Source organism: Oncorhynchus masou, chromosome 28 (assembly GCF_036934945.1).
Source record: "Oncorhynchus masou masou isolate Uvic2021 chromosome 28, UVic_Omas_1.1, whole genome shotgun sequence".
Taxonomy (NCBI): Eukaryota; Metazoa; Chordata; class Actinopteri; order Salmoniformes; family Salmonidae; genus Oncorhynchus; species Oncorhynchus masou.
In genome coordinates, this window is record NC_088239.1 from 71279883 (window position 1) to 71305711 (window position 25829).

Here is a 25829-nt window from a genome sequence, read left to right on the forward strand (position 1 = left end):
ATGCACTGTATTTCAAAGACTAACTTACAGAGACCAACATAGACAGACAGCATTAAAATGGGACTCAGTAAAACACATTTGTTGTTAGGAAGCTATTAAATTAGAGTACTTTTGTTTTGAGTTCAGTGTCTGCCAGCTGTTGTTTAATTCCGTTAAATGTTACATTTTTAAAATTAATTTTTGTACTGTTTGGTTTGTCTAAGCATAAAGTAAAGGAAAATGTCTGTGTTCATGTTTGTTTTGAGGGAAGGGACAGGTTTGGGGAGACAGAGGGCAGGCAAATGTCAATCATAAATCGGTTTCCTCATCTTGTTCCATAATGGAGCAAACCATATATAATACCTTATATACAGTTGAAGTTGGAAGTTTACATACTCTTAGGATGGAGTCATTAAAACTAGTGTTTCAACCACTCCACAAATGTCTTGTTAACTAACTAAAGTTCTGGCAAGTCGGTTAGGACATCTACTTTGTGAATGACACAAGTCATTTTTCCAACAATTGTTTACAGACAGATTATTTCACTTTCACTTACTGTATCACAATTCCAGTAAGTCAGAAGTTTACATATACTAAGTTGACTGTGTCTTTAAACAGCTTATACCAGAAAATGATATCAATGCTTTAGAAGCTTCCGATAGGCTAATTGACATCATTTGAGTCAATTGGAGGTGTACCTGTGTATGTATTTCAAGGCCTACCTTCAAACTCAGTGCCAATTTGCTTGACATCATGGGAAAATCAAAGAAATCAGCCAAGACCTCAGAAAAAAATATTGTGGACCTCCACAAGTCTGGTTCATCCTTGGGGACAATTTCCAAACGCCTGAAGGTACCACGTTCATCTGTACAAACAATAGTACGCAAGTATAAACACCATGGGACCACACAGCCGTCATACTGCTCAGGAAGGAGACGTGTTCTGTCTCCTATAGATGAACGTACTTTGGTGAGAAAAGTGCAAATCAATCAAAGGACCTTGTGAAGATGCTGGAGAAAACAGGTACAAAAGTATTTATATCCACAGTAAAACGAGTCCTATATCGACATAACCTGAAAGGCCCCTCAGCAAGGAAGAAGCCACTGCTCCAAAACCACCATTAAAAAGCCAGACTACGGTTTTAACTACACATGGGGACAAACATCGTACTTTTTGGAGAAATGTCCTCTGGTCTGATAAAACAAACATAGAACTGTTTGGCCATAATGACCATCATAATTTTTTTAGGAAAAAGGGGTAGGCTTGCAAGCCAAAGTACACCATCCCAACCGTGAAGCACGGGAGTGGTAGCTTCATGTTGTGGGGGTGCTTTGCTGCAGGAGGGACTGGTGCACTTCACAAAATAGATGGCATCATGAGAAAATAAAATTACGTGGATATATTGAAGCAACATCTCAAGACATCAGTCAGGAAGTTAAAGCTTGGTCGCAAATGGGTCTTCCAAATTAACAATGACCCCAAGCATACTTCCAAAGTTGTAGCAAAATGGCTTAAGGAACACAAAGTGAAGTTATTGGAGTGGCCATCACAAAGCCCTGACCTCAATCCTATAGAAAATTTGTGGGCAGAACTGAAAAAGCGTGTGTGAGCAAGGAGGCCTACAAACCTGACTCAGTTACACCAGCTCTGTCAGGAGGAATGGGCCAAAATTCACTCAGTTTATTGTGGGAAGCTTGTGGAAGGCTACCCGAAATGTTTGACCCAAATTAAACAATTTAAAGGCAATGATACCAAATACTAATTGAATGTATGTAAACTTCTGACCCACTGGGAATGTGATAAAAGAAATAAATGCTGAAATAAATCATTCTCTCTACTATTATTCTGACATTTCACATTCTTAAAATAAAGTGGTGATCCTAATTGACCTAAAACCGGATATTTTTTACTCTGATTAAATGTCAGGAATTGTGAAAAACTGAGTTTAAATGTATTTGGCTAAGGTGTATGTAAACTTGCGGCTTCAACTGTATACAGGGCCTTTGGAAAGTATTCAGACCCCTTGACTTTTTCCACTTTGTTACGTTACAGCCTTATTCTAAAATTGATTTAATTGTTTTTTCCCCCTCATCAATCTACACACAATAGCCCATAATGACAAAGAAAAAAGTTATTTATATACTTATGCTAATGTAATCCATTACAGTTAACTGTCCAAAATTGTAATCAGCAATGTAACGTTTGGATTACCCAAAGTCAGTAACGTAATCTGATTAAATTCAGTTACTTTTTAAGATTACTTTCCCCTTAAGAGGCATTAGAAGAAGACAACAATGTATGTTACCAATTGAACTAACTATTGCAGAATAAATCAATGTTAAAGTTTACATAGCTGGCCATATATGGATGTTGAATTTAACTTTATGGGTTGGTTATGTAGGCTTCTTCTAACCCAAAGCTTTCTACTAAATATAAGAGTACAAGTAAATTATATCCTTACATTAATACTTATAATTTATAAATCCAAAAATATATGTAGCAACTACAGATTGCCTCTTTAAGTCTATCAAAAGTGTACGAGTTTGAGTATGTCTCCATTAGGCCTATGGATTAATTGTTTTATCAGCATGAATTAGATTGAGCAATAAAAGCCCCACATTTATTCCATAGGCTGGGATCTGCACGATGCAGCTGTTGCAAGAGCACATTATTCACTGGCTGTCCACTGGTTTGAAAAACAATGATTGATAGGCAATTTAAACTTCTTGAATTCAACCATTATTGGGTTCAAATACACATTTAGATTTGTGAACAGCCATCCACAACAACCACAATCCGTAAGGTGCAAATAGCTAAATGAGAGGGCAGCAGTGTGATTCACATCAATGCGCTATGTAGATCAATAATAAGAGATATCCGTATCGCCGTAGACGACACCACTGCTGTCCTCCTCACCTCCAAGCGTTATTTCAAGATGGATCATCTTGAGACATAGCTTGGTCTGTAGCCTACAAAAGCCTATTCCTGCTCTTTACCCACGATCCATCAAACCCATCTGGTGTGTCATCCTAGTGGTCTCTGACTTGTGGTCAGACTCGCTCAGGTGGAACAAACTTAAACGTGCACCATTTTTCAATACGGATTTGAATGGCATTGAGAAAACAGAGAAGTGTCAGAGAAGTGTCAGAGAAGTGTCAGAGAAGTGTCAGAGAAGCCAGTCCTGCATTGTCTTGGCTGTGTGCTTAGGGTCATTGTCCTGTTGGAAGGTGAATCTTCACCCCAGTCTGAGGTCCTGAGTGCTCTGGAGCAGGATTTCATCAAGGATCTCTCTGTATTTGGCTCAGTTCATCTTTGCCTCGATCCTGACTAGTCTCCCAGTCCCTGACGCTAACAAACATGCACACAGCATGATGCTGCCACCACTATGCTTCACTGTAGGGATGGTCACAGGTTTCCTCCAGACGTGACACTTGGCATTCAGGCCAAAGAGTTCAATCTTGATTTCATCAAGTCAGAGTCTTTAGGTACCTTTTGGCAAACTCCAAGCGGGCTGTTTACTAAGGAGTGGCTTCCGTCTGGCCACTACCATAAAGGCCTGATTGGTGGAGTGCTGCAGAGATGGTTGTCCTTCTAGAAGTTTCTCCCATTTCCACAGAGGAACTCTAGAGCTCTTTCAGATTCACCATGGGGTTCTTGGTCACCTCCCTGACCAAGGCCCTTCTACCCCAATTGCTCAGTTTGGCTGGGCAGCCAGCTCTAGGAAGAGTTTTGGTGGTTCCAAACTTATTCCATTTAAGAATGATGGAGGGGATTTGGGATTTTTCTTGGGGATTTGCAATGCTGCAGACATGTTTTGGTACCCTTCCCCAGATCTGTGCCTCAACACAATCCTGTCTCGAAGCACTATAGACAATTCCTTCGACCTCATGGCTTGGTTTTTGCTCTGACAACTGTGGGGCCTTTCCAAATCATGTTGAACATCCAATCGTTTTAATTTACCAAAGTTGGACTCAACTCAAGGAGAAACATCTCAAGGATAATCAATGGAAACAGGATGCACCTGAGATCGTTTTCGAGCCTCATAGCAAAAGGTCTGAATACAGTATTTCTGTTTTTTACTTTGAATAAATTAGCAAAAATATCTAAAAACCTGTTTTCACTTTGTCATGATGGGGTATTGTGTGTAGATTGCGTAGTTGATTTTTTTTACATCTATTTTAGAGGCTGTAACGTAACAAACATGTGGAAAACGTCAAGGGGTATGAAGACTTTCCGAATGCACTTTATATTGGCAAAAGGATACATGCCATTTCTTACAAAACATAGAGAGAATTGCTTTTGTGTCTTATTGCTTCAATTCTCTACTCATAGTTGACAGAGCCTACATTGACTGAATTAATTGTTTCAATTGATGAAATTAATAGCATTCAGATTCTTGAGTTTCATTTATTGAAATCACACATAATACCGACAATAAATAAATATGCTGAGATATGAGAAAGTTTGCTTGAAGAAATTGAGACCTTTCTCAAGAGAGCAACACCAGATGTGAATAATCTATTGTTGATAGAATCCTACATTTCTTTTCTAACATCTTCGTTAATACTGTAATATAGTCCTGAGTCCCATGTCGATATTGGTCAGGAGATGGAGAGTCCCATAACTGATACAGTGAAACAACCCAGTAGTATTATGTACCAGTACCTTTACATATTGCCCCTTTTGGACTTTGATGGAAAATGACTAGGAGACCAAGTATAATCAGTCCGATTACTGGATCTTCTTGGTGAAGGAGTCCCAGAGAACAGCCAGTTGGGCCTTCAGGTCCTGGGCTAATGGGTCCAGCTTCGTCAGCTTCTCTCCATAGGGGGCCAGGTTCTGCTGGACCTCCTGGGTTCTCTGGGTCAGCTGGGTCTGGAAGCTTTGGGTCAGAGGAATCATGCTCCTCTGGAACTCCTCCAGGTTCTGGTCCATTTTCTGCTTCAGCTCCTCGGTGTAGGGGCCCAGCTGGGCCTGCAGCTGCTGCACACTCTTCTCCAGGCTTCCCTTCAGCTCCTCACTCTTCTGGAGCAGAGAGGCCTTCAGCGCGTCGGAGTCCAGGGCCTCTGCGTAGGTGGTCACGTCCCTCTTCATCTCCTCAAGCTGCCTCTGGAGGTCCGCATTCAGCTCGTCAGAGTAGGGCTGCAGCTTGGCTGTCAAGGCGCTCAGGTCTTTCTCCAGACGAGCCTTCAGCTGCTCAGCCTCCTGGGAAAGCTTGGCCAGCAGGTCCTGGGTCAGAGGAGTCACCTGACCACGCATGGCCACAGTGTACTGGCTCACAGCATCAGCACTCTCTGTGATCATGGTGCTATGGAAACAGCGAGAGAAAGGTCAATACAGAAGCCAAGTCATTCAGGTGAACAAACAGGTAGTTGGTTGAGTAGGTTTCAAACTCTATTATATTGTGCTATTTTCTACATATTGAGACTTACTTGACTTCGTGTGCCACCTCTGACTGTCTGATCTGCTGCAGGGCATCGTCAGCCGTGAGTGTTGCCTTGGCAACATAGTCCCAGAATGCGTCTTTCACAATGTCCAGCTGTTGCTTAGACTGGTCCTGCCACAGAACATTGGCTTTGCAGCCTGTAGGAGAGACCGTGGATCATTTTATTTACAGTCTAGACGGTGTTTGAGATGAAACGTTTGCATCTGTCATTAATATAACACTAGAGTGTAACATGATTCATTTTCTACTTTAGTCCTGTAAAAAAAAAGACTATGTAGTGAAAAACTTCTTCTCCGCTCACCAGTGAAAACAGCAAGCGCAAGCACCACGAGGACCTTCATGACCAGGCTATAGGCTGTTCATGGAGAAAAGATTTAAGTCAGTTTCTCATTCATGATATATTGTAGCCTATGTGACTTACAGCTAGTGACTTACCTGTTTAAGATAGCTTGTGTCTTGTCCTTGTGTCTGGTAGTGGGTGTGTACTGCAGGTGTCAGGGCTGGGAGTATATATAGGGGGCTGTGAGTTGGAGTGAAGAACAAAGTCCAGAACTGAGTGCTCTGTTGTATGTCCTCCTGTCACTCCTACTGCCACATCATAACCTCAGTATTCTGGGGACACGTTATGGGGACCAAGTGATCATGCTGACACCATATATTTTACATTTACATTTAAGTCATTTAGCAGATTCCTTTATTCAGAGTGACTTACAGTTAGTTAGTGCATTCACCTTAAGAGGCATATCACAGTCATAATGCGTACAGTTATCCTCAATGTAGTAGCCATCAGAAAAGGCCAGTATGGGCCATCATAGAGATGTCATGTAATGATAATGTTATTCTGCATAGACTTACTTCATCTAGAGCAATCAAATGGCTCAATAATTAGTTGATGATAGGTGAAAGCTGATTGTTATTCACTTATTTGTATTTCAAGTATGTAATGAGGGTTAGTAATGAAAGGACACCTGCTCTTTCCATTACATAGACTGACCAGGTGAATCAGGTGAAAGCTACAGTATGATCCCTTATTGATGTCACTTGATAAATCCACTTCAATCAGTGTAGATGAAGAGGAGAAGACAGGCTGAAGAAGGATTTGTAATCCTTTTTAATCCATTGAGACATGGATTGTGTTTGTGTGCCATTCAGAAGGTGAATGGGCAAGACAAAAGATTTAAGTGCCTTTGAACGTGGTATAGTAGTAGGTGCCAGTTGCACTGGTTTGAGTGTGTCAAGAACTGAAATACTGCTGGGTGTTTCACGCTCAACAGTTTCCCATGTGTATCAAGAATGATCCACCACCCAAAGGACATCCAGCCAACTGGACACAACTGTGGGAAGCATGGGAGTCAACATGGGCCAGCATCCCTGTGGAACGCTTTTGACACTTTGTAGATTCCATGCCCCAATAAATTGAGGTTATTCTGAGGGCAAAAAGGGGTGAAACTCAATATTAGTAAGGTGTTCCTAATGTTTTGTACACTCAGTATACGTATGGGTGACGCACTGATGACTCAGTAGACTCTGAACTTTCATATTGTTATATCATATAAGAGACAACATAAATCAGGTTAATTATGTATGTAGGGCTGAAGTCCTCTTGTAGTCAGTGGTATGTCACATAAAGTTGCTTCATGTTTTAAAATGTACTCTAATCTCTAGACAAGGACATAATAAAGGGGTTTATTCCAAAATACATGTCCAATGTACAGTTCCAGTCAAAGGTTTGGATACACCTCCTCATTCCAGGGTTTTTCTTTATTTTTTACTATTTTATACATTGTAGAATAATAGTGAAGACATCAAAACTATGAAATAGCACATACTGTAATCACTGGAATCACATAGTAACCAAAAAAGTGTTAAACAAATAAGCATATTTTATATTTACATGACAGCTTTGCACACTCTTGGCATTCACTCCACCAGCTTCATGAGATAGTCACCTGTAATGCATTTCAATTAACAGTTGTGCCTTGTTAAAATGCCTTTGAGCCAATCAGTTGTGTTTTGACAAGGTAGTGGTGGTATACAGAATATAGCCCTATTTGGTAAAAGACCAAGTCCATATTATGGCAAAAACAGCTCCAATAGGCAAAGATAAATGACAGTCCATCATCACTTTAAGACATGAAGGTAAGTCAATGCGGAAAATTTCAAGAACTTTGAAGCGCTATGATGAAACTGGCTCTCATGAGGACCACCACAGAAAAGGAAGACCCAGAGTTACCTCATCTGCAGAGGATAAGTTCATTAGAGTTACCAGCCTCAGAAATTTCAGCCCAAATAAATGCTTCACAGAGTTCAAGTTTACAGACACATCTCAACATCAACTGTTTAGAGGAGACTGTGTGAATCAGGCCTTCATGGTCAAATTGCTGCAAAGAAAGCACTAAAGGACACCAATAAGAAGAGACTTGCTTGGCCCAAGAAACACGAGCAATGGACATTAGACTGGTGGAAATCTCTCCTTTGGTCTGGTGAATCCAAATTTCAGATTTTTGGTTCTAACCGCCGTGTCTTTGTGAGACACAGAGTAGGTGAACAGATGATCTCTGCATGTGTGGTTCCCTTCGTGAAGCATGGAGGAGGAGGTGTGATGATGTGGGGGTGATTAACTGGTGACACTGTCTGTGATTTATTTAGAATTCAAGGCACACTTAACCAGCATGGCTACCACAGCATTCTGCAGCGATATGACATCCCATCTGGTTTGCGCTTAGTGGTACTATCATCTGTTTTTCAACAGGACAATGACCCAACACACCTCCAGGCTGTGTAAGGGCTATTTGACCAAGAAGGAGAGTGATGGAGTGCTGCATCAGATGAACTGGCCTCCACAATCACCTAACCTCAACCCAATTGAGATGGTTTGGGATAAGTTGGACCAAAGAGTGAAGAAAAAGCAGCCAACAAGTGCTCAGCATACATTGGAACTCCTTCAAGACTGTTAGAAAAGCATTCCAGGTGAAGCTGGTTGAGAGAATGCCAAGAATGTGCAAAGCTGTCATCAAGGCGAAGGGTGGCTACTTTGAAGAATATAAAATATATTTTGATTTGTTTAATACTTTTTTGGTTACTACATGATTCCATATGTGTCATTTCATAGTGTTGATGTCTCCACTATTATTCTACAATGTAGAACATAGTAAACATAAAGAAAACTTTGAATCAGTAGGTGTGGCCCAACTTTGACTGGTACAGTATGTTTACCCCAAATACGTACATTCATTTGAATGTCTCAGGCAATGAGACAAATATTGTTACTTTACTTTGTGGGTCAGTCTGACAAGAACTTTGACCCCCACTTGTCTTTGGATGACCCAGTAGAGATAATCTTGGGAGAAGGGATTGTATTTTCCTTACACAGCTACACTTAGGCCTAGTTGGATAAGGCTGAATTGTTGCACTCTGCCTTAGTATTAAAAAGAATCTCTCCCCTATTGCCAAATGTAATTTATGGAACCAAATGATCAAATAAGTTGTCCCTGCATTTTTTCAGTTCAAGAGATTTTCCAACTCAATCAAATCAATTGATTCTTGATTCCTCTCAGCGGAGACGGAAATAAAAATAAAGGCTCAGAGAGATCATCCATAGAAATAGAATGTATGAGAAACCCAAATAAGTGGTTGCTTACTTTAATGGTGCCACACTATAACGTGGAATTCTACACAATCTATTTCTGTGCTCTCCCCTGAGAGTAGAGTTTATCTAAATGCCACAGGGCCGTTCCACTCCTAACAAGTGGGTGGAGTAACGCACAAATGAACACAATTCAGAATAAAACCAACTCAGAAGCAAAAATTGTTTGTGAGTGTTTTGTGGTCAGCTTGCGAATATGGCTATATTATGGAGTTGTAATATATTCGTTGTGGCTGTTGTATTTGTTTGTTTGTGTGAAGCACAACCATGGGGACCATCATCACAGAAGCCCGCTGTGGCACGAGGTCAGCGATGCATACTGCCACCTGAACCCGAGGTGTAATCAGTAGTCCAAACAGTTGCGTTTTGCAATGAAAATTAAAGTTTCTATTGAACAAATTCAGGTAGGTCCCTCCCCACTTCGTTCGGTTCTGTTTAAGACACATTTTTCAACACAATCTGCTGGGGGGAGGAGATATACGGATCACCACCTCAAGCTGAACCTCGGCAAGACGGAGCTGCTCTTCCTCCCGGGTAAGGACTGCCCGTTCCATGATCTCGCCATCACGGTTGACAACTCCATTGTGTCCTCCTCCCAGAGCGCTAAGAACCTTGGCGTGATCCTGGACAACACCCTGTCGTTCTCAACCAACATCATGGCGGTGGCCCGTTCCTGTAGGTTCATGCTCTACAACATCCGCAGAGTACGACCCTGCCTCACACAGGAAGCGGCGCAGGTCCTAATCCAGGCACTTGTCATCTCCCGTCTGGATTACTGCAACTCGCTGTTGGCTGGGCTCCCTGCCTGTGCCATTAAACCCCTACAACTCATCCAGAACGCCGCAGCCCGTCTGGTGTTCAACCTTCCCAAGTTCTCTCACGTCACCCCGCTCCTCCGCTCTCTCCACTGGCTTCCAGTTGAAGCTCGCATCCGCTACAAGACCATGGTGCTTGCCTACGGAGCTGTGAGGTGAACGGCACCGCAGTACCTCCAGGCTCTGATCAGGCCCTACACCCAAGCAAGGGCACTGCGTTCATCCACCTCTGGCCTGCTCGCCTCCCTACCATTGAGGAAGTACAGTTCCCGCTCAGCCCAGTCAAAACTGTTCGCTGCTCTGGCCCCCAATGGTGGAACAAACTCCCTCACGACGCCAGGACAGCGGAGTCAATCACCACCTTCCGGAGACACCTGAAACCCCACCTCTTCAAGGAATACCTAGGATAGGATAAGTAATCCTTCTCACCACCCCCCCTTAATGATTTAGATGCACTATTGTAAAGTGGCTGTTCCACTGGATGTCAGAAGGTGAATTCACCAATTTGTAAGTCGCTCTGGATAAGAGCGTCTGCTAAATGACGTAAATGTAAATGTATATACTTGGAAAGGTCTGTTGATGCTCTGGTTGTTGACAGCGAACATCTCCTCCACCCTCTCCTGGGGCTGTACCAGGACCTCTTCCACTGGAGCTCTGACTGGCAAGTTGCCAGCGTCTTGCAAAGGGATGTGATGAGGGTAAAGTAATTCATGGTTGGCTAGTACTGCCTGATTTTGACAACGCATTACCGTTTTCATTTCACCTTTCTGATTTCTACAGGAGTGGAGGCATACAAGTCTTACTATATTGGGCTAAATGTACAGTAGCCCTTATCCAGCTATCCAGTTAAATAAACATTCATTTAAATAACTCTGTGAGAAGCATGGTGGCGTTTTGGAAGTTTACTTGAATCACAGTCTGAAACTGCAACAAACACAAAAGTACATGTTTTCAGTTACAGTAGTATAGAGCACAGAATGTCTTCCACAATAACTCCAATAAATGTACAAAATGAGCAAAAGAGTCAAAAATAAAATAAAGTTACTAGAATGCAACTGTATGCTTGACATTGCTAAGCTATTGTCCACTTTGCATTAGCTTCAGTGCTAACAGCCAACCAAATCTTTAATCTTTTACTGAAACATGAAAGTGTTGTGAAAAACATTTATCATGTGTTAACAAACAAATGTACTTACACACATTGCATCTTACAAAGCTTATGTTGACGGATTGTAACTACTCTGTCACACATGCAAATCTTACACATTACTTCACTTCTGAAACGGCTTCCTGTCACATGACACAAACAGGTCAATTCTAGCTGCTGTACTTAAACTGCCTCTAGGGGGTGCTAAACAAGTCCAGAACACTTACTACACTGAACCTCAATCTATACCAGACACAGATCCTTAAATACTACAGACACACACCCTCTTAATCCATACCAGATTCACAGACCTTCATGAGTATAGTCTAAGAATACACTATCGTCTTTCAATCTATAACTGAAATATATTTTCTCAACCAACACCACCTTCTTAGACCCTCTCAATCAACTCCAGATCCTCTGATCATCCAGATCAATGCTGTCAGTGGATTAGTCACACAGCTCCACAAAAAAAGTAGAGCTGAATGTGTGCACACACACACACAGAGCCCATGCCCAGATCACACACACGCCACAGCCAGAGGTCTGAGTGAGGTGGACAGGGAGAGAGAGGGAAGCGAACACACTGATGGTTCACATGTGCTTGTGGACTGACAGGGTGGCTCAGAGAAGCTTTATTTCAATTAGCAAGGTGGTCTGGAAGTGGAGTAGCTGTGACATAAGGCATGACCGGCTGTGTAAATACGCACAAGGAGATGTAGTGCCAGCACACACACGCCATTACCTCAGCCTCAAAGCCCGACGCTCTCGTCTAGTCTCCCGCGACACATTCTCTCCCTCACTACTGGTTATACACTACATCACGTGTGAAATAGCTTCGATGCCCTCTAAGAAATGTTCAGAATGATATATCTTGAATAAAGTCAGTGCTGTACAGACAGTGGCCGTATGGAACATAAACAAAATGGTCAGACATTGAGGAAAATTAAGCAATGCATACAGTACACACTGTACCAGTATATTGGATACTCAATCCCAATTATGTCTCAAGATTGAACACATTTTATCTGTATAAATGAGGCTAACGGTGTAGCAGTGTGTTCATATTAAATGGTTGTGATGTGTCAGTCTCAGAAGGCCAACGCAGCCTCCCTGAAGAAAAACTAACTCAGCCAGGAACATTCATATGAGCAGTGAGTCTACCAGGATCTCCTATTTATTCCACACCGTCCTTTCCCCTATGCTAAAAATGACACAACTCAGAGAATACAGTCATCCTAACCATAACCTGTCATTTGTTGACTTAACTCTGAAGGAGTTCGCATACACCTCCGTGGGGCTGAATGAAGCCAAACCAGGAGAGTAGAGGCAAAAGCCAGCCAGTTGAATTTAATGAGATCTCTGGGAGGTCAATAGGTAAAACTCTTCACTTGGGTTTGTTATTGAAGCAAAACTGCTCCAACTGCACTGCTGCAACACAGGGTTCATAGTACTGTAACATAGTCTCCTCAGCACGCACACTCGGGTTTCCCTTCAGAGCTTGGGCTTGTTGCAGTCCCCAAACAAAATCATGCCTAACTCGAGAATCCAGACCCAGAAATTGACCTCTATTGTTTAAAATGCAACGCGTGTCCCTTACAGATCGTTCTTGTACATAGTGGCCTAAATATGGAGCCAAGAACTTTAGTTGACATACGGTTCATGTCTGAAAATTATTAGACAAGATCATGATATCTGAATGATCTCCCCTTGACAATAGTCCTATAATATAATCATGATTTAATAGAAGCAATGATCCTAGAATCTAGGATCCAGAATCTAAACTATTCACACAGGTACACAGTAAGAAAAAACAAACTAGACAGAAAAACATACAGGAGACAATTTTAAAGTAGTCATTTTTATATATAGGTATATAATCATATATTATACATTTAATAAAGGCACATTGAGATCGATCATAAAGTGAACAGGAAAAAAAAGTGGCTGAGATATTTGTAAAAATTGACATTTTATAAGAAATTAAACTAAACTCTCCTTTTGACATAAACATATAAACAAGCTCCAAGAAAAGAAAAAAAATCACTGGATGCTATGTAGAGACAGCAAGAACCAGCTCGCTAAATATACTTTGCATATATATTCAGTTTCTGTGTGGGGGTTTCTCAGCGGGTGGATCGAGAATAGCCGGCGCTGTTGATATTTTGAGGAGAACTTCATAAAAAAATATCTGATTTTGATACGCTGTTCCCCTCTTTAAACGTTCCTTACATGCTACGTTGGGTTTCCATGATAACGCTTCAGTTTAGTAAACTCCAACTCCATTCGGATAGTCACACATTATTTGGTTGGGCCATATAAAGTGTTCTGTAAAATATTAATTGTGTATAATTTTACCCCTCATTCAAATAAAGTTAGTATTTGCCTCTACAATTCTACTGAAGGTGGAGTCTTAAACTGTATCTTCAACAAATATCATCCTTAAAAACACAGGCCAATAATTCAAACCGTGATGATTAATCCATGCCTTACAAAACATCATTCTGACTTATTGTACTGTATACAAAACAAATCCTATTTTAGACATTGACTTCACAAATACATCTCGATCAACATTGTTAAACAATAATCACATTTCTCATAGTTCTAGAAGACTGGCCACATGGTCTAGGTGTTCTCTCATAGTTCTAGAAGACTGGCCACATGGTCTAGGTGTTCTCTCATAGTTCTAGAAGACTGGCCAGATGAACTAGGTGTTCTGTCATAGTTCTAGAAGACTGGCCACATGGTCTAGGTGTTCTGTCATAGTTCTAGAAGACTGGCCACATGGTCTAGGTGTTCTCTCATAGTTCTAGAAGACTGGCCACATGAACTAGGTGTTCTCTCATAGTTCTAGAAGACAGGCCACATGGTCTAGGTGTTCTCTCATAGTTCTAGAAGACTGGCCACATGAACTAGGTGTTCTCTCATAGTTCTAGAAGACTGGCCACATGGACTAGGTGTTTTGTTGTGCTGAAAAGTTATATATTGAGGTTTGGTCGGATCACGTTTACTAGTAAGCGATGCGATTAACCATATCTACAAATAGTGCCTCTGAAAAGGCATCCTATTCCATAGTGCACTACTACTGATCAAAAGTAATGCACTATGTATTGTAGGGCATAGGGTGCCATTTCAGAAGCAGCGAGAACGTTAACATTATCAACTGTACCAAATACCAGGGTCCGTTATCCACAAAGCGTCTCAGTGTAAGAGTGCAGATATAGGATCAGTTATCTTTTAGTTCATAATTGATAGTATTATATGGCCAGATCCTAGATCAGCACTATTACTCAGAGACACTTTGTGGATATGGGCCAGGGGTTTACACGCATACAGTGTTCAGATGGCCACATACATGATGGAACACTAACAGTCCACAATCACAGTGTTACTGGTGTGCCCATATCAATGTTTGTAATGAAAATACAGTACTGTGATCATTATCTATACTATCAAAACTGTGGTTTTGGGGAGAAGGCATTGGAAAAGGTTGTCAAAAACACACGTTAGTGATATTGATAGAACTGCTACATAAGGTGTATGCATCTCTCCATCTAGGATATGTAGCCCTTCTAGATACTGGTCCTCCATTGGTATATAGGCAAGAATGAACCACTCTGTATGAAATCGAGTCAGCACCAAGAACTGTTGTCTGTCTCTCTCCTCACAGGCAAACACAACAGAAAAGTAGCCTATCACAACTGGATAGCATCTTATTACCATTATCAAAAGATGACAAGGTAGATTTTCTTAAGGCATTTCTAGAATTGATTTGGCTAGATTGTAAAGCTGCTCGGCTAGCAGGCTGTCCAGTGCTCTCAAATAGACCAAAGGCGGTTTGGGAACAAAGATCACTGTCGGATCAAATATAGAAAAAATACCCCAGTAGAAAAGACAACATCATAGCAAAGACACAGAAGTGAGACATTGAGTCCAGTGGATCAGCAGTTTCTGGAAGACCGATGCCTTTTGGATCGACTGGTGTAGAAACTGGATGCATTTTCCCTTCAACATCCAAAAACAAGATTATAAAACAACAACTTACACAAGGTTGGTGCTTTTTCTTTTTGTTAGCGGTGCCTTTTGAACATATAAAAGGGCTTAGAGAAAAGATAGCTACGTTTTCAATTAATTTATCCACAGAAAGAAAGAGGCACTGAGGTCAGTTAAGTTTAGTTTTTTTGCTTTTGAAAGAGAGCTGACCTTGTGTTATTACCAGTTGTCAGAAGCGACAGGACAACCGATTAATGTTGTGCCATGATAACATTTTAGAGAATCTGTTTAGTAAAAAAAAAAAAAAAATACAGCTTATACCTTCATTTCTTCATTGCACATGATCAGAATGAAAATAACCCAGGAAATAAAGGTAAATCAGAAAAAAACATGACTTGAGTCTCACAAAGTAAAATACTTGGTGATCGTACTTGCAATTGAGAAGAGAAGGAGAGCGGGATGAGGGAGGATAGTGTTGCATTTCCTCTCCTCTTCTCTTTTCTCACTGTTTTACCCAGAATCTTTGTTACTACAAGAGCTTCAGTGGAATACATACACAATTCACAAAGGAGAGAACAAATATATTTTTAGATTGTTAGTGCAGATTGTATTCATTTTTACATTTTTTTGTATATAATATGTATTTATATATAATCCATACATTGTTACATAACGAAACACTACGGTCCTGACTTTATAAAAGTCTGAATTGATCAGAAAGCATTACACTTCTCAACATCTATACATTTCCATTTCCTGACAGCTCAACTTAATTTTTTATTTCATGTATTATTATTCTTTTCAAACAGTGTTCAATACTCAGCGCTGCTTTACTGTACTGAGGAGATCTCTGCTTGAGACAGACAAGGTACATTGGGACATAATGCAAAGTGTTTGGATGCGTCACAAAAAAACCTGGTGTATTTGCTGCACCTCTCCAGTCTTCACCTCCCCTTTAATAAATAGGACAAAAAGGACTCAAATATTGAAAATACATGTTCAATAAAGTCGTTGTGCTTGGGGGTCCAGGACGGTGTGCATACTCAACAGTCTGCCATGTAACGACCTAGGAGAAGGAACACAAACATGGACCACTCAGGTTAGACAACAGTATAGACCACATCATTCACATTTGACTAACCAAAAGGGAAAAGTCTCTTCACCTCAAGCCACAACATGAACATTGAAACAACAGGTGACAAGTTCATATGTATTATCTGTAGCTCATCACGTCTACCTAGGTAACAACAGATCGTGTGGCGAGTAGGGAAAAAGAAACCCCATTCACAGTTTATACTGCTCTGCTTCATTCCTGCACCCATATGTTTCAGCTGCACAAGCCTTCATCAGTTGTCAGATTTTGTGTCTAGGTTCTGGTCCTATACGTACCTGTGGCAAACCTCTTCTTGTTGAGGGACAGTCTGTACCCGGTTCCCAACAGCTCTATGTCCACCCCAGACAGCGTGCTCCCCTCACTCATAAACTGCACAGCCAGGGTGGTTGGGTTGGACGGGCCGTCGGAGAGCTCAAACTTTGCCCTCAGAGACCCCGAGCCTTCATTATCAGACTTCTCAGAGATGTCGTTCAGCTTCCAGAGGGACTTGTTCAGCTCTGAGTTCCTGGTGGAAAGAGACGAAAGAAGACTTGTGAATATGTAGCTTACACAAGTAGTTGTACTACCACTCTGTCGCAGAGACATGTAAACCATAGATACACTCACTACTTTTGTAATGGAAATATTCATATCAATCCCTCAATACGAGTCATTCAATCATTCAAAGCATCAATAACTAAAAAGTACTGATGTCCACATGTTCTCTGGTCGTTTCTCTCACCAGATAGCATGAGGCAGGGACTGCATGTTGGTGACCCCTCCATCTACATGCACTAGGACCTGTACATTGGAGAGAGGGCCGGGACAGAGCATGGAGTCTGGGTTGTAGTGGTAGTCCAGCCTCAGGTCAGTGGTGGCGGGGTCACACTTCCAGTACACTGCCAGGTTCAGAGGGGTCGATGCGATTCCTTTAGAGGACACCTGCACACACAGGGACACAGCATGATGTCAGAGGGTAAATGGCAAATATCATGTGTCACGGATCCCTCCGGAACTTTCATTCACCTTGGTTTACCATTGTGCTGTTGATTATTGTTACAAGGTCCGTTGGTTCATGTGAGTACTTGTGCTGTGGATTTCATGCCATTGTGGATTGCGCAGGTGATTAGGGGTCTCGTCCCGTGTGTTAATCATTGTGCGCTTGTGTTATTTATTTGAGGTACTCCTCACTCTTTTGTTTGGGTTTCTACCCTGTGTTTTGTTCAGTGTTTGTTTGGGTTTCAGCCCTGTGTTTTGTTCAGTGTTTGTTTGGGTTTCTACCCTGTGTTTTGTTCAGTGTTTGTTTGGGTTTCTACCCTGTGTTTTGTTCAGTGTTTGTTTGGGTTTCTACCCTGTGTTTTGTATGGCGTTTGTTTGGGTTTCTACCCTGTGTTTTGTAAAGTATTTGTTAGGGATCCTACCCTGTGTTTTGTTCAGTGTTTGTTTGGGTTTCTACCCTGTGTTTTGTTCAGTGTTTGTTTGGGTTTCTACCCTGTGTTTTGTATGGCGTTTGTTTGGGTTTCTACCCTGTGTTTTGTAAAGTATTTGTTAGGGATCCTACCCTGTGTTTTGTTCAGTGTTTGTTTGGGTTTCTACCCTGTGTTTTGTATGGCGTTTGTTTGGGTTTCTACCCTGTGTTTTGTAAAGTGTTTGCTAGGATTCCTACCCTGTGTTTTGTACAGTGTTTGTTTGGGTTTCTTACCCTGTGTTTTGTACAGTGTTTGTTTGGGTTTCTTACCCTGTGTTTTGTATGGTGTTTGTTAGCGTTTCTACCCTGTGTTTTGTACAGTGTTTGCTTGGGTTTCTACCCTGTGTTTTGTACAGTGTTTGCTTGGGTTTCTACCCTGTGTTTAGTACGGTGTTTTGTTTGGGTTTCTACCCTGTGTTTTGTACAGTGTTTGTTTGGTCATCGTTCCCGTGCCTTTACACGGCACGCCGTAATTTGGGTAAGAAATAAAAAACCCTATTACACATTCCTGTGCCTGTCTCCCAAATCATTCATACCAACATGACAATATGATTGAAAGGAAGATATGATACCAAAAACAATTAATACATTCACAATACATTAAATAAATACATTTACAAATTCAAAAGTGATGGTAATAAGTGTGTCATATTTGGAGTCAAAAAACATTAGACTTTTGGACTTGTGCATTATTACTACAATAGTGAGTGTATGGTATAGGGGTCACAGTATACTAACGATGGTTTAGTTTAGTCTGGGACCAACCTGGTACTTGAGGATGTCAACGTTGTAGTAGGATGCAGCAGGGTTCTGCTCTGAGGCTTTCCTGAGGTACGATGTGAGAGCTTGCATGTTGAACCAAAAGTCCTTGGTATGAGCATCACTTTGCGAGGGATCACTGGATCACACACATGGGAAAACGATGACTCAATTATTCATTGCTCTGCTTGGTGGATCCGTGTGTGTACAGCGCTCCAATAGTTCGGAAAGAATCACCCTTTTATTGCCACCCAGCTATTAAATCATGAATTCAATTTGATTCAATTAGTCCAGCTATGTGGTTTCAGGGTTACCCAGAGAAAGCAGAGCAAGAAGGAGAGAAAGAATAGGGAAGAAAAGGAATCCATTCTTCAAAGGGAGTCTAACTTAGGTGGACGTCTCAAACTTTCACACTGACAATTCACTGCTAATACAGATGGATATGGCAAGATACATGCTGGATATACCAGAGGAAACACAACAAGAAGCTTTAACTAAGAGGTGATAGCGTGTGTGGAAGGAGGTGATAACTTGTTGAAAGTTGATGCAACACTCGTGAAGACATGGCCTGTTATGAAACTAATGTCTGAGGAGGAATGGTGGAAAAGAGTTCCTTGTCAGGAGAATGATAGCTTTATGACTGATGAAATCCCCCCACCCTCCGTTCTGTCCCTCTCATCCCATCTCTCCCTACTGGCTGGCTCCCTGATAGACTGACATGCTCCAGTTCGGTTTTCAAACAGTGTTTGACTTCCTTTGGTTCTTCACAAACACTGGAATGTGGTCTTTACTGATATAGAATAAGTACTAATCATTAGCTGAATGTTTATCTGTGTTCCTACACACCGGTTTGGTAACTACACATCCATCAGGTTAATTCAAACATTGTCTGAGTGTTTAACCATCCAACTGTGAATAAAACATTATTTGAACATTTGAATTTCTCCACTCACCTGAACAGTAGTGTCTGGTTGGGGAGGATCTGCTCCAGCTTGGAGGTGTTCTTCAGTTTGAAGGTGAGCATAGCAGGGGAGGGGTTACTGGTGAACACCTTGATGATACCCATGGGGAAGGACAGGGTCATGTCACCTGTGATCTTCACTATGCATCTATAGAGTAAAGGAGTGACAGCACATTAAGGGTTAAACGTGACATTCCCTATGCCGCTGAGGGGCACAGCAGCACACAAAGGGTTTTTAAACCTCTGTCCACTAGTCCAGTCTACCACAGAGTTCTATAGCCTGAAGCAGTTCACACAGTCTCAGTTTTAGTTAGTCCAGTGATATAAATCCAGACAGAACTCAGTCCAAGTCTAAATTAGACCCAGTTCAACTCAGTCCAAGAGCTCTATTAAATCATTATCGGCTCAATCGGAAATTACCTTTACATCTATTAAAGAGCCCAAAGTCTAAATTAGACCGAGTCCAAGGCTACCTTAGTCCAGATCTAAACAAGACCAACTGGTCTAAGCCCATCCCAGTCTGCTGCAGTGTGGTCCATGTGCAAGTCTTAACCCTGCCCTGTGTGTCCTCTGCAATGCTTATGAAATGTTCCATTCGCTAATCCCTGCAAAAATAAGCCTTTTGCACAGCAGCAATTTAACAGCAGTTAACCAATAAAGGGGTGTATGTTTTCTCTGCCCCAGACTATAATCTACCCCGTGTGGGTTATCCACTCTGAAAGAATGGTGTCGGCCTACCAAAATCTAAAACATTCCACACAGGCAGACACACACGCACAAACACACACACGCACAAACACACGCACGAACACACCAGGGTTTCCGTTAACCGCTAATAGATGGATTTTGACCCCCCCAAAAATAAAATGAAATAAATCAAATTGGCACCAGCCAATTGTCGGGGAGAAAATGAGAAGGGGCATTTCAGCCTATTCATTGATTGAAATACGATGTAGCACGAGAGCTGCTACATCTCATCAAACAGCTGTTTGTTGCTGCTGGAGTGAAACTTTTCTAAGCCCAATAATTGAGCAGCAATTCTAAATGCAATTGTGTGTTAAAAACAATGGCCACCATTAAAAAGAGCTACTATTTTTTATTATTGGTCATTTAAGTGTACTTCCCATTCAAGTGCATAGGCAACGAGGTAGGCTTCAGCACATCACACACCACTTTGCAATGAGCTGGAGGTAGTATGCATTTTGAAAACATATGCTTTAATTACTTTAAACTTGAACATTTTACTACATATTACGTGGAATTTCTTACCTTGCTTCAAAATAGCCTAGTCAAAATCCAACCAAACACGCAGGCAATTCTTTTATAAAGACTTCCATGTGCCATTGAAACCAGTAGCCTATTTCTCTCACATTCTATTGCTTTTCAAATCAAATGTATTTAATTGGCCAGTAGCCAAAGGCACAATCCTAGTCATATTCGTAACCCATGCCAGTCTTTACATCTCTCCCTCTCTCTAAATTTCTCACTGATATTTTCATCTCATGAAACCGCTGACATGTGCGCATAGCCTACTGCATTGTGCACATTGCTGCACTTATAAATATATATATTCTCGCACAGAATGGCAAGATGATCAATAGAATATGTCAACTTTTTTACTACGAGGATAGTAGATTGACATAGGCCAGTGATTTTGCTGTTCGCTACTCATCTTGTTGGCTGAGGAAAAGTATATGTGGACAGTTATTCTTACATCTTCAAACTGCGCTTTGGAAGTCAGTAAGAAGGACGCAAACCGTTCCATCGTTGAGTTGCATGTTGTGGTAAGATTAAATACCATAAAGTAAATGTGATTTCTGTCATTCTGAGCCCTGTGGGGGGACAACCTCATCAGGTGACTCAGCCAATGCACATGGGTCCAGTACATTTCTTAAATGTCCGGTAAATTAAAATGCTGCCGGTTAAATGTCCAGCACCACATTTTCCCAATGGAAACCCTGACACACACACACACACACACACACACACACAGAGAGACAGAGAGACAGAGAGACAGAGAGACAGGCCCCGCGGCTCGTCATGCTTGTAAGATAAGTGTGAAATATGGAGCAAATTTTAGCCTGTGTAATTATTTGTGAAACATATTATGGTGTATGGACGAGTTGAATACCAGTATGCAGTATGAGTTTACAAAACATTAAGAACTGCTCTTTCCATGACAGACTGACCAGGTGAAAACTATGATGCCTTATTGATGTCAATCCTCTTCAATCAGTGTATATAAAGGGGAGGAGACAGGTTTAAGAAAGATTCATATTTCTATAATGTTTATCCCTTATTCTCCCCATTTTAGATCTGGTCTCATCGCTGCAACTCCCCAATGGGCTCGGGAGGTGAAGGTTGAGTCATGCGTCCTTCGAAACATGACCCGCCAAACCGTGCCCACTTAACCCGGAAGCCAGCCGCACCAATGTGTCAGAGGAAACACAGTTCAACTGATGTCCGAGGTCCGCCTGTAGGAGCCTGGCCCGCCACAAGGAGTCGCTGGAGCGCGATGAGCCAAGTAAAGCCCCCACCCCCACCCCCCAGCCAAATGCTCCCCTAACCCAGACGATGCTGGGCAAATTTTGCACCACCCTATGGAACTTCCGACAACGGCCGGTTGTGATTGACCCCGGGATCGAACCCAGGTCTGTAATGACACTTTTGATCGCTGCACCACTCGGGAGGCCTAAGGAAGGGTTTTTATAAGCCTTTTAATCCATTGAAACATGGATTGTGTATGTGTGCCATTCAGAGGGTGAATGCGGTATGGTAGTAGGTGCCAGGCGCACCGGTTTGAGTGTGTCAATAACTGCAACGCTGCTGGGTTGTTCACACTCAAGTTTCCCATATGTATAAAGAATGGTCCACCACCCAAAGGACATCCAGCCAACTTGACACAACTGTCGGAATTATTGGAGTCACATGGGCCAGCATCCCTGTGGAATGCTTGACAGGGATAGAGTTCATGCCCTGACAAATTGAGGCTGTTCTGAGGGCAAAAGGGGGTGCAACTCATTATTAGGAAGGTTTTTTCTAGTATATGCCCCTTGTATGCCCAAATGGCTGTTCACGGTGTGTGTGTAGTGGTATGTGTGTTTACAGTACCAGTCAAAGGTTTGGACACACCTCCTCATTCCAGGGTTTTTCTTTATTTCTTACTATTTTATACATTGTAGAACAATAGTGAAGACATCAAAACTATGAAATAACACATATGACATCATGTAGTATCCAAAAAAGTAATCAACCCTTTGCCTTGACAGCTTTGAACCCTCTTGGCATTCTCTCAACCAATTAACGTGTTTCCCTTGTTAAAAGTTCATTTGTGGAATTTATTTCCGCAATGCGTTTGAGCCAATCAGTAGGGTAGTGGGGTAGTGGTGGTATACAGAAGAGAGCCCTATTTAGTAAAAGACCAAGTCCATATTATGGCAAGAACAGCTCAAATAATAAAATCGAAATGCCAGTCCATTACTTTAAGACATGAAGGTCAGTCAATGCAGTCGCAACAACCATCAAGCGCTATGATGAAACTGGCTCTAATGAGGATCGCCACAGGTAAAGAAGACCCAGAGTTACCTCTGCTGCAGAGGATAAGTTCATTAGATTTACCAGCCTCAGATTGCAGCCCAAATAAATGCTTCACAGAGTTCAAGTAACAGACACATATCATCATCAACTGTTCAGAGGAGACTGCAGGAATCAGGCCTTCATGGTCGAATTGCCGCAAAGAAACCACGTGGTTCCAACCTTGAAGCATGGAGAAGGAGGTGTGATGGTGCTTTGCTGGTGACACTGTCTGATTTATTTAGAATTCAAGGCACACTTAACCATCCCAAGGCACACATCATTCAAGGCACACACCATCCCATCTGGTTTGAGCTTAGTTAATTGTTTTTCAACAGGACAATGACCAAACACACACCTCCAGGCTGTGTGAGGGCTATTTGACCAAGAAGGATAGTGATGGAGTGCTGCATCAGATGACCTGGCCTCCACAATCACCGACCTCAACCCGATTGATATGGTTTGGTATGAGTTGGAATGCAGAGTGAAGGAAAAGCAGCCAACAAGTGCTCAGCATATGTGGAAACTCCTTCAAGACTGTTGGAAAAACATTCCAGGTGAAGCTGGTTGAGAGAATGCCAAGAGTGTGCAAAGCTGTCATCAAGGCAAAAGGTGGCTACTCTGAAGAATCTCAAATGTATTTTTATTAGTTGAACACTTTTTTTGGCTACCACATGATGCCATGTGTTATTTAATGGTTTTGACGTCTTCACTATTATTCTACAATGTAGAAAACAGAAAGAAAAAAAAACTTAAATGAGTAGGTGTGTCCAAAATGTTGACTGGTACTGTACGTGTGAGGTGTGTGTTGGCTTGCGTGCAGTGTGTGTCAGACCCAGGCTGGGGCCAGCTCTATGAGCTGTAGGTGGTCATGTGAGACTCACTTAGCGGGATCAGCTCCTTTGAAGTAGGCATTAACAGACTCTGTGAAGGCCACAGCAATGGGCAAGGCATCCTGGGACGCCAGGGTCACTGGGCTGGGACCGCGAGACGTCCCTGAGAGAGGGAGGGAATGAAGGGGGGGTGGAGAAATGGAGTGAGGTAGAGAGAGAGGGAGGTAAAGAGGGAGCGGGACAGGTTGAGAGGAAGAGAGAGTAAGACCAAACAAGATGGAATGAGTGCACTGTTATTATTACTGAAGAGTTCAATTCAACATCAAAAGCATCACACAGTTAAGTTACCAAATAAGGTCAGTCATGACGAAGAAAATGAGGAACAATTCCATTTCAAAATATCCAAGGCATTACATGCAAAAATAATCATACCAGTCTAGGAATTACATTTTGTTTGAATAAAAGAGGAGTTATTACTAAGTCAGGTTACCATTCATCACTTGAATGAATAACTGTTATGGATCATTGAGTAAGAAAGTTAAATAGTGGAATGAACTTCCTACCTTCAAACTTGTTATTTGTTATTCAACAGAACACGACCATGCTGAACTCGTTATTATGTTTATTTACGCTGACAGAGACACTTTAAGAAGATATATTTTTCATGAGCAGGCAGACATTGGCGAGCACACAGTAAATCCGAGTGGCCGTTGTTAGTGTGTCACAAATAGGCGCGTGTCCGGGCTGACTGACCACACGCCCTACCTGCAGGCGTTTCACAGCACTTCTCAAAGGTGGGCAGCTTCCCGATGAAACCATCATCCTCTTTAAAGGCCCAATGAAAGAATAATAGGAAAGAAGCCAAACAGTCACAGAAAGTGGTGAGATTGATGGTACTGGGCAGGTGAGATTGATGGTACTGGGCAGGTGAGATTGATGGTACTGGGCCGGTGAGATTGATGGTACTGGGCCGGTGAGATTGATGGTACTGGGCAGGTGAGATTGATGGTACTGGGCAGGTGAGATTGATGGTGAGATTGATGGTACTACGGTGAGATTGATGGTACCGGTGAGATTGATGGTACTGGGCGGTGAGATTGATGGTACTGGGCAGGTGAGATTGATGGTACTGGGCAGGTGAGATTGATGGTACTGGGCAGGTGAGATTGATGGTACTGGGCCGGTGAGATTGATGGTACTGGGCGGTGAGATTGATGGTGAGATTGATGGGTGAGGTGGAGATTGATGGTACTGGGCAGGTGAGATTGATGGTACTGGGCAGGTGAGATTGATGGTACTGGGCGGTGAGATTGATGGTACTGGGCGGTGAGGATGAGAGATTGATGGTACTGGGCCGGTGAGATTGATGGTACTGGGCAGGTGAGATTGATGGTACTGGGCCGGTGAGATTGATGGTACTGGGCCGGTGAGATTGATGGTACTGGGCCGGTGAGATTGATGGTACTGGGCAGGTGAGATTGATGGTACTGGGCCGGTGAGATTGATGGTACTGGGCAGGTGAGATTGATGGTACTGGGCCGGTGAGATTGATGGTACTGGGCAGGTGAGATTGACGGTACTGGGCGGTGAGATTGACGGTACTGGGCGGTGAGATTGGTACTGGGCCGGTGAGATTGACGGTACTGGGCAGGTGAGATTGATGGTACTGGGCCGGTGAGATTGACGGTACTGGGCCGGTGAGATTGATGGTACTGGGCCGGTGAGATTGATGGTACTGGGCCGGTGAGATTGATGGTACTGGGCCGGTGAGATTGATGGTACTGGGCAGGTGAGATTGATGGTACTGGGCAGGTGAGATGAGGTGCGATTGATGGCACTGGGCAGGTGAGATGAGGTGAGATTGATGGCACTGGGCAGGTGAGATGAGGTGAGATTGATGGCACTGGGCAGGTGAGATGAGGTGAGATTGATGGTACTGGGCAGGTGAGATGAGGTGCGATTGATGGTACTGGGCAGGTGAGATGAGGTGCGATTGATGGTACTGGGCAGGTGAGATGAGGTGAGATTGATGGTACTGGGCAGGTGAGATGAGGTGAGATTGATGGTACTGGGCAGGTGAGATGAGGTGAGATTGATGGTACTGGGCAGGTGA

At 42.4% G+C, this 25829-nt stretch overlaps 2 protein-coding genes across 8 annotated transcripts in view; both read right to left on the reverse strand.

Moving 5' to 3' along the window:
- Nucleotides 1–4366: 4366 nt before the first annotated feature.
- Nucleotides 4367–6224, reverse strand: LOC135518182 (apolipoprotein A-I-like). The gene is made up of 4 exons (XM_064943137.1): nucleotides 5861–6224; nucleotides 5727–5780; nucleotides 5412–5562; nucleotides 4367–5287 (listed from the first exon to the last, which is right to left on the reverse strand). Exons 2-4 carry the CDS (start codon nucleotides 5764–5766, stop codon nucleotides 4711–4713), a joined length of 768 nt encoding a protein of 255 aa, XP_064799209.1. The 5' UTR covers nucleotides 5767–5780; nucleotides 5861–6224; the 3' UTR covers nucleotides 4367–4710.
- Nucleotides 6225–12875: 6651 nt separating this feature from the next.
- Nucleotides 12876–25829, reverse strand: part of LOC135518183 (F-BAR domain only protein 2-like) — a 102381-nt gene continuing 89427 nt past the window's right edge. For 6 of the 7 annotated variants that reach the window (XM_064943144.1, XM_064943142.1, XM_064943141.1 and 3 more), the window contains 6 exons: nucleotides 23768–23879; nucleotides 19303–19458; nucleotides 18356–18488; nucleotides 16865–17064; nucleotides 16419–16648; nucleotides 12876–16095 (listed from right to left, as the gene is read on the reverse strand). In XM_064943144.1, coding sequence (XP_064799216.1) covers nucleotides 16073–16095; nucleotides 16419–16648; nucleotides 16865–17064; nucleotides 18356–18488; nucleotides 19303–19458; nucleotides 23768–23879 — 854 coding nt within the window. In that variant the 3' untranslated portion in view covers nucleotides 12876–16072. Of the gene's footprint in view, nucleotides 16096–16418; nucleotides 16649–16864; nucleotides 17065–18355; nucleotides 18489–19302; nucleotides 19459–23767; nucleotides 23880–24481; nucleotides 24542–25829 lie in introns of all 7 variants that reach the window. The other variant, XM_064943145.1, reaches the window with a different exon arrangement.

Excerpts from the sequence above, each read along its gene's own strand:
- LOC135518182 (XM_064943137.1), bottom strand. The coding sequence starts at position 5,766 with ATGAAGGTCCTCGTGGTGCTTGCGCTTGCTGTTTTCACTG. Across the intron at positions 5,563-5,726 it reads TGCGCTTGCTGTTTTCACTG|GCTGCAAAGCCAATGTTCTG; the intron begins GTGAGCGGAGAA and ends TCTCTCCTACAG. Across the intron at positions 5,288-5,411 it reads GAGGTGGCACACGAAGTCAA|CACCATGATCACAGAGAGTG; the intron begins GTAAGTCTCAAT and ends CTGTTTCCATAG.